Source organism: Acanthopagrus latus, chromosome 9 (assembly GCF_904848185.1).
Source record: "Acanthopagrus latus isolate v.2019 chromosome 9, fAcaLat1.1, whole genome shotgun sequence".
Lineage (NCBI taxonomy): Eukaryota > Metazoa > Chordata > Actinopteri > Spariformes > Sparidae > Acanthopagrus > Acanthopagrus latus.
The window spans coordinates 2835649-2851355 of record NC_051047.1 but is presented as its reverse complement, the minus strand read 5'-3'; the positions used below and the strand labels follow the sequence as shown (position 1 = coordinate 2851355).

Below are 15707 nucleotides of genomic sequence, written 5' to 3'. Positions count from 1 at the left end.
ATGACACTGAATAATCCACTGACCACCTTAAACAAGCTTAATTTGGAATACTTTTAGTTGAAATGAAAGGTAAATGGAAACTGTTCAGTGAGGATTTTGGATTACCCAGACTAACCAGGACACTGTTCCTGGAAAAATATGTTATGACAGTTTTTCATTTTTCAATGTCAAAAAAACATTGTTTTGCTTTCTGTTTATCCTGCTTTGAGTAGCACAAACACAGTTCTTTTCACCCTCTCAAAATCTTCACTGGATACATCGAGAGGAGAGTGAGAACATGTCCTTCTGTGTTGGTGAATAAAGTACAACCAAAACTTTCACTGGCACCTTGTGTTTATATTGCCTATGTGCCAAATCCCATCCCAAAGTTACAGGAAATGCTATGAGTTGATTCACAGCAGATCAGGTGTCATTCTGCATTTGTATTTTTAGGCTTTGGTGGTAAGATATCTGGTTATGACGGTGAACTGGAGTAGCTTACTTGACAGTGCTGAAATCAGATTCCACCTGAGACGTCTCTGTAGGGTGAATAAGCTAGGGAGAAAGAGAGAGGAGGAGGTGAGCCAATCACAAAAGAGGAGTCAGTAAGAAGAGTGGAGGAGGATTATAAAGCATCTATAAATATCAGCAAAAATAGAACCTAGTTGCACAGCACCCACCAGCTTATTGCTGAATACAAATAATCTAGGGATGGCGATGTGAAAAGAATTTTCACTGAAGATCTGTACTTGGAGATGTACGTTATGAGCTAAAGACTAAAGATGACACTGTATTTTCAAAAGTATGTGTACATCCATGCCCTTTCCTTTTTCAACTTGATCGATTCCCCTGTGCTTCATGTCAGATCCATAATGATATTTCCCAGTTTGGTAGAAGAGAACAAGCCTTACTGCCCAACATAGTATCCAAACTCACTAATACTCTTGTGACTGAACAGAAATAAATCCCAGCAGCCATGTTCCAAATTCTTGTGGAGAATCTTCCCTGAGGACCAGAGGCTGTTAGAGCACATGTATTGGACATACACATTCAGCAAACATTTTGGGAAATGGGTGCTGATGTTATTGAGGAGGGTTAAGATTTGCACAATACAATATTTTACTTGTTTTTTTACTTTCCATTTAATTCTTATTTTGAGACAGCAAAACAATACTGATCAGGAGAGCAACATATGACCACAGCTTCCTGCTACAACAAAATGATAACATATAAGATGATACACAATCAAAAACAAAACACAAAACAGCACAGAACAACAAACAAAAGAAACACACTGAATAAATGAATAAATAGATGAAAATATAAAGAAAATTGTGCGTTTTTAAGTAGGTCTAAAGTAGTTTTTGAGAACATTTAGCCACTAAATGTTTCCTCCCCTCTCTTGCATTCACACAGCACTGTTGTTCGATCATCTGCCCGCTCAAGTGGTTGCCAGTTTGTTGCATAAGCTAATGTTGCGAGTTAGCTTTCAAATATTATGTTGCTAAAGGTAGCTAGCTTGTTTCAAACTCTAAATAACGTTAACTTTGCTAATGCTAGCCAACTAACATTAAGGCATTACAGAAGGCTGGTCATGTATGGTAAAAATCAGCCATTTTTAAGTTTTTTTTCCCACAAAATGGCAACCACCAGGATGCTTAGTCACCGATGAAACACATCAGGAACCAAGTAAAACCAACAATGTTATAATGTTGGCTGACAAATTGTGTTAAAAGCTGAAAACAAGTGTCAGATTTAACAAAATTTGTATAATCTTATTTTGCACTGTTAATAATGTTTTTAAGGAAAAGAGATACTTTTATTCCAGACCTTTCTACAAGCTCTGTAGTATTATATGAAAAAAAAAGACTTGTCTACATAAAAACGTTATCAATATGACCTTTAAGCATGAAGCCGGAATCAGGATGTAGTTTGCTTAACTGAGGTTAGCTTAAATCCATACGCAAGGGGCAATGTAATAAATATCAGAAGTTTTAAATCACAGGCTACAGTACAAGACCGTTACCATTTTCTGAGTCAAACTCAAAACTGATTAAAGTCTTCAGTGCCGTTCTTCACTCTTCTCTCAGTGAAGTATATGCTGAAGTTCTGATATGACTTATGCTACGGTAGCATCTCTGCTAGCATCTTCAGGAGCTGCCATTACTGTATTCAAACGAACTGTTGCTCCTCTCTGGTCGTCACATCTAAACCAACGGATACTGCCTGTGTGTGCAGCCACAAGTTCGAAGCTTGAAGGCTGGCAAGATGGATTCTCAACACCACATGGTCACATGATCTCGTAAATTCAGCTGCCCTCACAAGGTGATGTCCCAGCTGATGTAATACATAACACTGTATGTTTGTATATGAATTAAATACTGTTCATAGTTTTTTTTTTAAATAGCCAGGCTAGCTGTCAGTATCCCCTGCTGACAGTGTTTATGCTAAGCTAAACAACTTGCCTTCTATTTGTGTAGCTACAGACTTTGTGCAGACATGACACTAATATGGATCTTCTCTTCAATTTTTGGAAAGAAAGCAAACAAGCACATTTTCCTAAATGTCAAACTAAAGACCACTGGCCACAGTATTATTCAGCATTCACAATGGGTGTTTTGTTCGGGTGCACGTGTAGCTTGGGCCTGGAAGTGTAGATTCATGGATCAAATAACCAAAAAGGAAATCTCTGGTTTCCATGACATTCCACGACACCATATAGCCATAAAGAACTTCTGCTCACTCATTTATAAAATGTCCCCTGATTGTTGTGTAACCACCTCAATATAATCATTAGAGAAAAACCTCTTGCGTGAAATAAATCCCTATCCACCTCATGTATCACACAACTCTGAAACAATCCAACCCAATCAATCTGTCAGACACCCTCCCACACAAACCCACACACTCACACACTCAGCCCTGCACAGAAACGCACTCGCTCATTCACAAACAGCTTTTAATCTGCCTGCTTAAATCTCATTGTCCTTTCCCTCCGATTTGAACTCTGTCCTCCTCTCTGTCCCTGTCTCTCTGCCATGAGTCCAGCTGTGGGCTCATCTGCCACACTCACTTATTATTCACCATGCCTCTGTTACTGTATGTCGTACACATACACACATGCAGACACACACTCACACACACACGCGCGTGCTTTCACACAGGTGGGGCGTGATAAGCACTAGTCCAGTTGGGGCTCTGCCAGGTGGCAAATTGCATTGAGTTAGACAGAAGAGGTTCCTAGCTCTTGAATGTGCAAAAATACATCTTTTACCTTCATAATGAAGTGACCTGAAATAGCAGTTTAGCAGATTTATACATGACACCTATTTTTGGCCCCGTCTGATCTGCTAACCAACCCGTTTTGCATCCTGACACACCTGCAGCCACTGAAAAACAATCTAAATGCTCCGACTTTCCTGTTCCACATGTACGCCATATTGTCTTCTCTTTTGCCAAATGCGCTTAAGCTAAGGCTGATTTCACTGGATTAAAAGCGGCAATGACTGCCATATTGATTCAATTCACAAGAGAGACAGCAGATGACAGGGGAAGGGAGAGAAAGAGTGTGTGTGTGTGTGTGTGTGTGTGTGTGTGTGTGCGTGCATGTGTGTACGTGCAGGGTGTGTCATCCGCTTTGACCTTTCTCAGCTTAGTTTTAGAGCCGGAACCGTACATCTGATCTAATACTATTTTCCCTCTTCTCCTCTTCCTCTTCATCTCTCTCTCTCTCTCTCTGTCTTTTGCCTTCACACTGTTCTCAGAGCACCACTGCCAATTTCAAAGAGCAGTGTGGGCTCCCCACTGTGGCCAAGCTGAAGCAGTGCATCCAGAGCCTGGCCACAAGGCTGCAGAGCCCTGAGGGCACTATGGGGGCTACCATGGTGCTGAAAGAGGGCTACCCGTGCCTGGAGCCTCTGGTCAACCTCTCCGAGCCAACGCGAAAGCTACTCACTGCCTACGATACGGTCAGTAAGACAGATGAGTGCACATATTTGTGGTGAAGGGTAAACCTACTACAGCTTTCTCAGCATGTTGTTGTGTAGTAGAGTTTACTTCAAGTTGTTGTCACTATTGTATTACATGTTTATGACGTTTTAAGATGTGGCTTTGATATTTTAAGAGAGGAAAAATGTCTACAGTTCCAAAACACGCACCAACATCTGACCTCTCTTCTATTAAAAGAAAGTAATTTATTCTCGTCATTTAGAATGGATGGTGTGGTTCCATCTGAGAAAGTTTTGCATATCACCAGAGTCAGCCAACTCTAGGAAATGACCAAAACCAACAATGAATTCATTCAATCCAACTCAAATCATCTGCATATTCTTCTTGAAAGCCTGACAGATGGTGTTGCTCTGACCCATCGCCACTGTTGTACGAAAGCCAGTCCCACATACTCATAGAGTCAGCAATACAAAAAACAAGTATTAATCACTGCACTAGCAGCCATTTGAAGCTACTGTATAGCCAGCCACAGAGGCTCTTTCAACTAAATGCTAATGAAAGAATGCTAACCTTAAGACAACTTCTCAACTTTTCCTCCTCCTAGTGTTTCCCTGTGGTATTACTGTTGTCACCACTGTTGCGATGAAAGTATTAGCACCATGGCTAACTTTAGCAGCCTAGCTCCTGTCTAAAGTAAAATGCAACTGTTACAATGCCAATTTGACCTAGAAACCCTGTTTTCAGTGCTCTGAATGCAACAAGACACCTAGTTGTATGAATCAGTAGGCAGGTGTTGTTACTTTCTGATGTAGCAGAAGGACTGCTGGTTTTGAACTATCTCATGACCCGATGGTAAGAGGAAACACCGCTACCTGGGGAAAGAGCGTTTCATTGTGCGATCATGATGTGTTTCATCCTCGATTTTCATGGGAAAGAATGATGCTGGCTGCAGACTGAATAGCATAGCGAGGGCAAAGTTTTTAGAGAACTATTCACACAGTGCAGTCAGCTCTTACTTCAGAGCGATGAGTTAAAGCAAAAATGTCTTCTGTTGCCAGTTTGACATGCAGATGTTTAGTGGGTTGCCTTTAATGTTTAAATGTTAAACCATTTTCAAGGGTTAGGGTTACCTAACCCTCTTATTTTAGCAATTTACAATGCTGACATATGCTAATAAGCACTCGACATACAGTAAAGTACAAGTTGCAGTGGTGGTTCTACACGGGGGCCTACAGGGGTCAGTGCCCCTGTAAAAATGTCCCTGACCCCTGCTGCCCCCCCCCCCCCCAGCTGACTGAATAAACATAAACTGCATTGCTGGGTGCGAGGTGAGAATGAGAACGGCAGCAACAACTTTTGAAGATAGCAGCCGCGAATGTCTTGGTGCAAGAGGCGAAGGTAAGCAAAACAATGTCAACTCTTAAAGTGATTTGTTGCACGTAACCGTGTTACTGTTGTTATTCACTCCGATAAGAACATTTGTAAATGTCTGGTCTCACTATGTTTAAATGTCAAGGCAGACTCACCAAAGTAGAAGCAAGTATCCAAATGTCAGTAACGTTATCCTAGCTAGTTATACACAATGTTGTGACGTTAACCATGTAACTTTATCAGTCTTGGCTGATGCATTTCGATAAATAATACGTTTATTGAGTAAAGTAATCAACAGTATCTGCCTGTGTTAAAGGAGAACTTCAGTCGATTTAATCATGCAGCTTCATTGACAGCTAACAGCATGGGGTCAGAACTTTACTCTGTGTGTTAAGCTTCTTAACATGCTCCACATCTCACCCCAAAAGTCATGCAGCATCAGCAGACTCCTTACAACACAGCACTGTAGCGTATATGTCTCAAAATGAATAAAAGTAGTTAAAACAGTGTGTTTGTGCAAGGAGCTACGTACTGGTTTGTTGACATTAGTGATGGGAACGGCAGTTCTTTTTACCGAACTGAATCTCTAGAATCCATTCAATAAAATGATTTGTTCAAAAGATTCACCAAATCGTTCAGTGCTCTCCAACTCCCTGAACTGAGCAGCCAAACGATCCGTCATTCAGTTCATGATTCAGCCCTGAGGTTCACGTTCACTTACTGAGGGACGGTGCACAATCATTCGTGGGAGATGCAGCGCTGCTCTGAGTGGTATACATGCAATAAAATTATTACACGGTGAAAGTGTCCTCTGTGCACAGTAAAATCACTTAACATGATGCTACACGGATGTTAGCAACACAGCGCTAATTTCAGCAGTACAGTTACTGAACATGAATCATCTCCTCTGCCCTGGCTGAGTGAGAGACACAGCGCCACTTTCAGCACAGTACATGAACGAGAATCACGTCCTCAGCGTCAGTTCTCTGCCTGCAGTAGGTTCACGAATCACGAATGAATCACAGTGCGAACGTGATTCACGTCCTGGCGTCCCTCGTTCTCGAACGACCTGCTGAGGACATGAATCACGTTTGTGCTGTCACTGAATCAGCGTGAACGTGAATCACATTGGAAAACTTGAGTGATGGCAGCTGCTGAGAATCACGTTTGCGAACGTGAGTGACTTTTACTGTGCAGTAAAATCACTTAAGATGATGCTACACGGATGTTAGCAACACAGCGCTAATTTTAGCAGTACGGTTACCGAATATGAATCATCTCCTCTGCCCTGGGTGAGTGACACAGCTCCATTTTCAGCACAGTACGTGAACGAGAATCACGTCCTCAGCGTCAGTTCTCTGCCTGCAGTAGGTTTGTGAATCATGAACGAATCACAGTGCAAACGAGAATCACGTCCTCACAGTTCTCTGAGTGAGTCACAGCAGTTCCACTCCCGGCCGGCATGATCGCAGCTGAGCTCAACTGAACTGAGAAAGGAACGAATCAGTCCATGAAGTGATCCCGTTCACTTCGTTCACTGAAAAGATCCATTTGTTCGAACGACACGTCCATGACCGACACAACACTAGTTGACATCCGTGTCTTCCGGAAGCTAGACCGAACTAGTCAATCCGTCGAGCATGTGCTCAACAGGCTTAACAGGCTATTGTAAGGCTCATGGCTCATGATAGGCTGTAATATGGACATTTACATTATGAACAGAAAAACGCTGGAATACGTTGCTGTCTGCACACTCGACGGGTTGACTAGTTTGGTCTAGCTACCGGAAGACACGGATGTCAACAAACTGGTACGTAGCTCCTTGCACAAACACACTGTTTTAACTGCTTTTTTATTCATTTTGAGTCATACACGCTACAGTGCTGTGTTGTAAGGAGTCTGCTGATGTTGCATGACTTTTGGGGTGAGATGTGGAGCATGTTAAGAAGCTTAACACACAGTGTGAAGTTATGACCCTATGCTGTCAGCTGTCAATGCTAACTCATTCACGGAGCCCTGTAATGGTTGGACCAAATGTGTTCTCCTTTAAGTAGGTAGGGATGGTTACTTGTGAAATGAGATGTATGCCTCTACATTGTGTTTCTACTTCTAGTAGTTATCATTGAATGAGTAAGGGACATTGCAGCCTTTTTTGCTCCAGTAAATAAAAAAGTGAGAGAAACATATCAAGGTACTTAGAGAGCTGAGAAGCAGCAAGAGGGAGAGCTGGAGTAGTTGGCTGAGGTTGGAGAGAAGGCAGGTGATGAAAGTAAGGGCCACTGGAGGGCCACTCCAGAGGGTGAGGAGGAGGAAGTCATACAGGGACAGAGAGAGGAACAGCCGGAGGAACAGCAAGTGGATCCATGTGGATCAAGTAATGCACCATTAGGTTTGTGATGTAGAAAATGTTTTCTTGTTCAGGCCATTTGCAAAGCTTTGTCATTACAATTCATAGTACAGTGTATCCATAAAATGGTACTTTCTAACATAAATTCTTTTTTGCATCATTGAAATGTGATTCTTATGTTAAAAAAATAAACAAATACTTAGCCTACATTTAATATAAATATTTACAACAGTAAATAAATGTTGTTTATAGTTGTGCCCTATGTTTACTGTGCATCTTTCCACAGATATCAGCAAATCCAAGAACGATGTAGCAGTGCAGCCCAAGTTGAACATATTCCCAACCACTTTGATGGTGGACAGGAGACAGAGCTTTAGACCAGACTGGTATGAGGGGTCAGGGGTCCATGCCCACCTTCTGCAGCACTGTCCTACTGTATTTAATTTCTGATTTTTGATGGCCCTATCTCATTGTTTCAATCGATGCACTCTTTATGTACAAAATAAACTTTTGTATGATTTTAATGTAAAGCAAAATTAAAGTATTTAATCTTTAAATATCATCTGTTTCTGTTTTTTAATGTGCCCTCTGATTAAACACTGGGCCCACCTTGGCCCACCCCGTAAAATTTGTCTAGAACCGAAAGTGGTGGACAGACCAACTTACTGATCACAGATTCAGATTTATGGTTGAAAATGACTTTTTGTATCATACAGTGACTTATGTGCTTTATAGTCGCTTTGAAAATAAACAAAGTTAACAGCCGTCCTGTTGGCACTATGAGGCTGTACATCATAGTACTTACACTAAATGGTAAAGACAACATGCTAACATGATGACCATAACAATGCTAACACGGTGATATAAAGCAGATGATGTTTCACATATACACCATTTTGGAATGTTATAATGCTCAACTCTGTGCGCGCTCATAAAGTAGTGTCCATCAGCATTGCCATGCCTGGAACCATGTCGCTAGGGCTGCTAAAAACGTAGGCTAATGCCAGCCTTCATCATTTAAAGTGATTGAAATGGTCTGTCTGATCACACAGTGGCAGGTCTCTGTGTTCATCATCATTTGATTAGTGTGCTTGGAGGTTAGTTGCTTCGTGCTAACTTTTGTGAAGTGTGATCAAAATGGATTCCAATAGAAAATTTTAAATTAGATTTTGTGATAACACTTTGTTGCAGAGTGTGTGTTCACATCTCCACATGCAAAGCATTTCACTAATGCATAAAACATGCAGAAAGACACTTAGAGGTGACATGCATGAAACAGTCACCACACTGTTCCTAAAGCACACACACACACAAACGCACACCAGCTGTGTCTCCTCCTACTCGATCTCCTTCTTGCATCAGATCAGGACAAATCTCTCCCACTTGTTTCAGCACTCAGCCTTTACACCTACACACACCTCAGTACAGAGAGTATCTTTTTTCTACAACCATCACTCTGTGTACTTCCATGTCAGCAGAGCTGATGATGTTTGAGTGAAAACACAGTAAATGCGAGCCTGCCAGGTCAGTGTCATGAAGCCACAGTTAGTGTGATCTCTAGTCATACATCACACTTCTTATGCCTTTCTGGGTGCTCACAAGGCTTAGTCATCACCCGCCTCTATCTCTCTTCTTTTCCTTCAGCTCGTCTTCTGTCCCTTTCTTAATATCTCTCTATAAAAGCAAGGAATCTCTGTCTCTATGTGCGTCTGTCTGTCTGTGTATGTGTGCCTCAAATATCTCAACATGGCTGCTGCGTGGTTCAAGGGTGTGCTATGTTTTGACTACAATGATACTGTTAATAAATTATTTCATAAATGCTTTACGAATTCCCCTAGCATTATCAACCACAGCCACCATAGTCACGTGCGCACCAGAGCCAATCACTGCAGAGCTCACTTCCATGACATACCTTAAGAAACAATCGGATTTATACATGCAGCAGCGCGAGTTGGACCGGGATTTTGCTGGCAGTTCGGTCCCTGTACATCTAAACTGACTGTTGTGGATTAATGAGACTAAACGAACCCGGACCGAGTCTGTTCGGGTCTGAGGAGATCCGGATACGCGAGGACAACAAAGTGAAATCGGAATCTGTGGATGTTCATGTGTAGCTAGCTGCTAGCCCACCCCCAGACGGCTCACCTCCCGAGTCGACGGACGCACCGGCAGGTCCAAAACCCGACCGGGTAAATAATGTCCGCCGCTTTCTCGCGAACATTGCTGTCACGTTTGCTTTGTGTCTGGTGCAGGAAGAAATGGTAAAAACGAGCTTTTGTCACGAAAGTGTCCGCAAGCAGCAAGTTTGGTTACTGAAGAACAGGGGAAGTTGTGTGATGGACGCCGGCAGTGATACAGACAGCGTTTTGAGAATTGTGACATATAGTGTGTTTGGAGTGTATAGTTAGTGTTGTGTGTATAGTGTATATTGCAGTCGTTTGTGTTGTGAGTCAAAACAAGAAGACTGCTGAATGTGGAGCAGGCAGGAATGAGCTGAGGAGCCCTGAGCCTGAGGAATTGTCTGCATTTAAATGTAAATAGTTACATATAACTTTGTCAATTTCAAAAGCTTATGCACACATTTAGCCAACAACAATTTGTATTTGCATTATAACTAATGGTTCATTAAACATATTTGTGGTTTTCACAGTAAAAAATCTAACTTTTTCCTACTCTGATTTTATGTTATTTTGTGATTTTAGGCCCATAGTGTTGATATAGTATGTCAAAATGAAAAAATAACTGTACAGTCACATATGTGAGGTTGTGCTGAAAATAATGACACCAAACAAGGCAAGGTAAATAGCTTTTAAGGTGAAATATAATGGTATGATCAAAAGTAGTCAATAACAGCCAATTATATCCCTGATGTCCCACCTTCAAACACAACCTCATTTGGCCATCCATGAAAAAGCCACTTAACCTCCCACTTTTCTATAGGAATACATATTTCCTATGGGCAATGTGCTTGTCTTTCATTAATTTACACAAACTTTGTGTGTAAATCAAACCAGAACTGTATTGCTTTTCAACCAAGAGTCCCACTTATCCATTGACATTGATAATTATGATATCACAAGTGGCTCTTATATTTTTAGGTTTAGCTATTGCTAATAAGAGAATTTTACTCACCATTTTACTTGCTGACATCTGAAAATGTGATGATGTTGCTACAAAACAAAAGGAGGACAGGGCAAGCTGTCAGACAATCACATGAGCACAAGATTTTAATTTAAAACATTCAAAAATGAACTAAAATGATCAACTGATTGTGTCCATGTAGCTGTGTAGTTGAGTATAGTAGACTAAAAGTACAATCTTTGTCTTCAAAATGTCACAGAGTGGAAGTATAAAGTGAAGGAAACTGGAAATACACAACTACAAGTACCTCAAAGTTGACTTTAGGTTAAACACAATCTCTCTCTCTCTCTCCCTTCAGATGATTTCCGCCCAGAAACAGCTGATTGAGAATGCAGACACCGTTCAGGAGAGGATCGCCCAAGTTCAGAGAGAAGGTAAAGTGCACAGGCCAGTGAGAGGTCAATGAATGGCGGGTTGAGCTGACGAGAGGTGATAAGGAACTAACTGAAAATGGTTTAGATGAGTACTCATGAATATGATGACTGAGGTAAAAGATACCCTAAAAACTCACCAAATGCGGAGGTCTGATTTAAACATCAAACAGCCAAACAAAATTTGGGAGACTCCTCAGAGAGTGTGTCAGTGAACAACAGTACAAGTTTGGAGACAGTGCTTGGTGGTGTTTTTGACAGTATGGATCTCTAATTAGAAAAGGCGCTGTCATTTTTGTTCTTTTTGATATGAGGATCCGTAGAGACACAATTCCCCAAAAAATATCCAGTAATTATCTCTGCTTGAAATGTTGCACAATGAATCTACATTCATAACACACTGCAGTTCTGTCTAGTATTAATATTGTGAATTTTTGAAAAACAGTCTAAGTTGTCATGAACCAGTGTGACAGCTGCACAGCAAACATTTACAGCCAGATCTCCACAGCTGAACTTGTGTATTATTATACCCTCACTTGTGTGGAACACTCCTGACCTTTAACTGCCGACGTGAGGGACGGCACTGTCTCTGCTTTGACATCAGTCTGTAAATCAGTCAATCAGTCCATCGAGACATGTTTTTGAAATCTTCCCCTCAACATTTACTATTGGTCACAATAAATAGTTCAAGCAATTTGCCCTTACACATGACAGTTATAATTAACCTGAATTTGAGTTTTTGTTACACAGCCACCCCTCCAAACTGATGCAAAGCTCCTCTCACCTGTGTTTTGCAGGCATGGACTTCCATGAGGATCTCTCTCGGCTTGGGGAGAAGGAGGGACTGAAGGGACGTAAGCAAAGCAAAGCTCTGGAGAGTTTCACCTGGAACATCACTGTGCTCAAGGTACTGGAAAGGAAAACAACCAATCAGAACTCTCACTTTCAGTAGGACTGCTAGCGGATACATTTTGTTAATTTTGTTTATTCACACTTTCCTAATATTTTCTTTCAGTGTCAACTTTTTTACAGTCCGTCCTTATGTTTTACCTGCTGCTCACTCCACAGTTCAGCTAAAGCTTTTAGCAGTCATGGAGATAATTACCATTCAGAATTTACCATGACAGACTAATGCAGAAACTTAAAGATATTAACTCATCTTTGTACCTGAGTCACGTCAGATATTCATCAGAAATAGGGACTATTATTATTTAATGGCGTGTTCACTACCAGCAAGTCCAATTTTTGCCTGGTGTTAATCATGCCAATTTGTCCACAGGATGGTTTGTCTTTGTCTGCCCCAAACAGCCAGATTACTTTACTGTGCATTAGCTGCACACTAGCACACACCAGGGGTGTTTTAAATCAGGTCATCCTCTTAACGTCATCTCTGTAACGTTAAATTAAGAAGTAAAGTACTTTCCCCTCCAGCTCCAGTTAGCAGTCAACTTTACAGAACCTGAACAATTGACAGTGGAGATCACCTCCATGGGTCACTGCTGCAGTCAGGCTGATAAACAGGAGTGAAGATAAATCCACTTTTTAATCCCAAAAGTTAAATTGTAGTCTCTGAGCTCTCCTCCCATTGGTAAACAACTCCAGATCATATCTAATCTGATATGACACTAGGTGTTTATTCCTCCAGAAGGTCTGGCTCTGCATCAGACTCTCTCCTCCAGAGCTGGTTGGCTCTGAGCAGCTGAGAAAAAACCTTTCTGTAAACATGCACAAAGCAATTTTCTGAAATAGCTTTAAAACTTCTAAAGATTCTAAAGTCCATTTTTTATATAAACAGTGGATGGAATGTGGACACGTAATGTGACAGAAGAAGAAAGAGTAATGTTCATATAGTTTCCCTTTGGTGTTGATATTCCTGCCTGCTAATCTGCTCTCTAGAATCTTGTTTCAAGCTAGAGGAAGTTTTACACACCACAGAAGTGGCAAACAAACAAAGGTAGCAACAAGCTAGTAAACACATTGGAGCATCTAGCAGAAAAAGAGTGAGAAATCTTCTTCAAAACTTGGTGGTAACCAGTAACCACACTGCTAAAGGAGATTTGCATTTGTCTGGAGGAAAGAAACACTTGTTCCACTCCTTGAAGAAAGGCAAGAAATACATGAATGACTGCAACTACCCACCTGCCAAACATATTCCTGGAAACTATCCCAACTAACAACAGCCTGTGAAAAGTAATAAAATGCTACATTTCCATGTTATGCATTTATTACAATGAATACATGAGTCAAAGTCATGGTTTTTCCCCGTGTGCTATAGGGTCAGTGCGATCTGTTAAGAGGAGCTAAGATGGATTCCCTGGATGCCCTGAGGCAGCTGGCTCTGGCCTGTGAAGCCTGTGGACTCACCTCCTCCTCCTCTTCCTCCAATTCCTCATCCTCCAACTTTTCCACAGCCGAGCTTCACTACTCCTCACACCGCCGAAGCAGTACGCATGGCAACGGACGCGTCTGACAACCCTGCTGGGTCTAGCATGCTGCCAAAGATGAAAAGGGAGTGGACAGAGTAATTAAGGAGGATAACAGAGATGAGGAGATATGAGAGTAAGAAAGACAGAAAAAAAAGTGCAGGTGTGAAAAAAAACCCACCATACGAGTCAGAGGATTTTTATCCCTTTATCCAGTGCAGTTTGTGTCTAGACTAGCCTAGACCAGAGCTGTATATCTGTTAAAGCCTTACGGGTGATGTCATCAATTTATCACTGAAGGTCCAGCCTGCCAGGATGCTCTTCATGAATGTCATAACTCTGTGGCTGCAAAGCAAAGAAAGACAGTCCACTTGGATCTTTGAACTTCTGACAGCTCCCACTTATTTTTCTGAGAGATAATGTCTGACTTGATATTGTAACTCTGTGGGTTTTCCTCATCAGCGAGGAAATCATAGACACCTGAATAATTTGTGACAACAGGGCTGTGGTGGAGCTAATGTTTATGGCCCTGTTGGTGTTTCATTTCAGTGGCAGAATGCAAATGGAGGGGATGTAGAGCCGATGTGACAGGTTATTCTGCCTCTGCAATTTAGCTTGTCCCTTGGAAAGGCATGAAGTGTACCTCTGTGTGTGTGTGTGTGTGTGTCTTTGTGTGTGTTAACATAGGGACATGTTGTGACCTACAAAAATACACTAGGGGAGAGAAATTAAATGTAAGAATCTTTCAAAGTAGCTTTGATTTTTAGTGTAAAACTCCTCTCTCTCTCTCTCTCTCTCTCTCTCTCTCTCTCTCTCTCTCTCTCTCTATCTCTATATATATATATATATATATATATATATATATATATATATATAAATATATATATATAAACATACTAAAGTTTTATGATTTTTCTGCTTTTGTTTTTAGATTAGTTAATGCAACTGACCATTTGCTGTCACTTAAAGGAGCAATTTGTAAGATGTGGCAAAGATGCTCCATGCCCTTGTCTACTGTACCTGATTGGAGCCACTGTAAATCACCTTTGTATTGTATGCCCTGTCTTCAAATGGGTACCTGTCAGTCTTAGAGGCTGTGTTTAGTCCCAGTCAGGTGTCCAGCAGTGTTCACTCTTAGGCTGCCAAATCCAGTTTTGCTGGATCCCGCCACCTATGGTGACTCCCTCCATGATTCAAGGTCCCAATCGAGGCAAACTGGAGGGCCAGAGGCTCCACGTCTAAGTAGCTAGTGGAAGCAACCACAACCAAGGACAGCTAGCAAAAAGCTGCAGTTGTCGGTTACTGTGATGAAATGCTGCCCCCTATGTTTTTGGAGCTACCTTCAATGCTGGCCATATACTATACCTTTTAACGTGAAGAAAACCTTGGTCCCTAAAGCAGTAGTCAAATGATTAAACCAATTGACAAAGGCCTTTTTCAATATTTGATGCATCTGTTGCTTGACTGTCTTGAGTTTTCAAACTTGGAAAAAGATGTCAGCAGTTCTGCTGGCACCAAAGTTCTCCAAAGCTATCAGCCAAAATTAGTTTCGTGATTATTTTCAGATGGATGGATCAAAATGGATGTTATCTAAACTATCAGTTGTTAATGAGGTCTGGGAATTTGGAGAGGTGGAAGGTCACAGTCATCTAAACATTCACTGATAAAGCTAATAGGCTGCATTAGTTTTTAGAGCGTCTGTCTGGTCTGTCATGGCCTGTACCCTGTAATTACCCACAGATTAGTCGATACATGTAAAATATCAAAATAACCATCAGAGGTACAGTGAGGATTGAAGAGTTGTAGACTTTCCATGCATAAACCAGAGCAGAAGTGTGCATGTGCATGCACACACACACACGCACGCACTAACACACAGTCTTGTTAGCCTCACCTGATGGCCTTTAAGTGTGTCATGTCCACTTGGACAGGGGACAGCTGAAACAGGAGGAATGGAGTGTAGTGGAGAAGGGATGCGGTAATTGGAGAAGTTGTTGATGTGTGTTGATACTGTAGTACTACATGTCTACTGTAGTACAGATGTGGATCAAATAACCTCCTCAGTATGTGGGGTAATTGACACTCAGAGTCTGTACATGTGTGTTTGTGTGTAGGAAGGACCAATTC

General features: G+C 41.4%; 1 protein-coding gene across 1 annotated transcript in view; it reads left to right on the top strand.

Annotated features, from left to right (window-relative positions):
* Positions 1-14330, top strand: part of plcl1 (phospholipase C like 1) — a 104039-nt gene extending 89709 nt beyond the window's left edge. The window contains exons 9-12 of the mRNA XM_037109954.1: positions 3744-3947; positions 11085-11160; positions 11955-12064; positions 13433-14330. Of these exons, the coding sequence (XP_036965849.1) occupies positions 3744-3947; positions 11085-11160; positions 11955-12064; positions 13433-13627 (585 nt within the window). The 3' untranslated portion in view covers positions 13628-14330. The remainder of the gene's footprint in view (positions 1-3743; positions 3948-11084; positions 11161-11954; positions 12065-13432) is intronic.
* The last annotated feature ends 1377 nt before the right edge of the window (positions 14331-15707 follow it).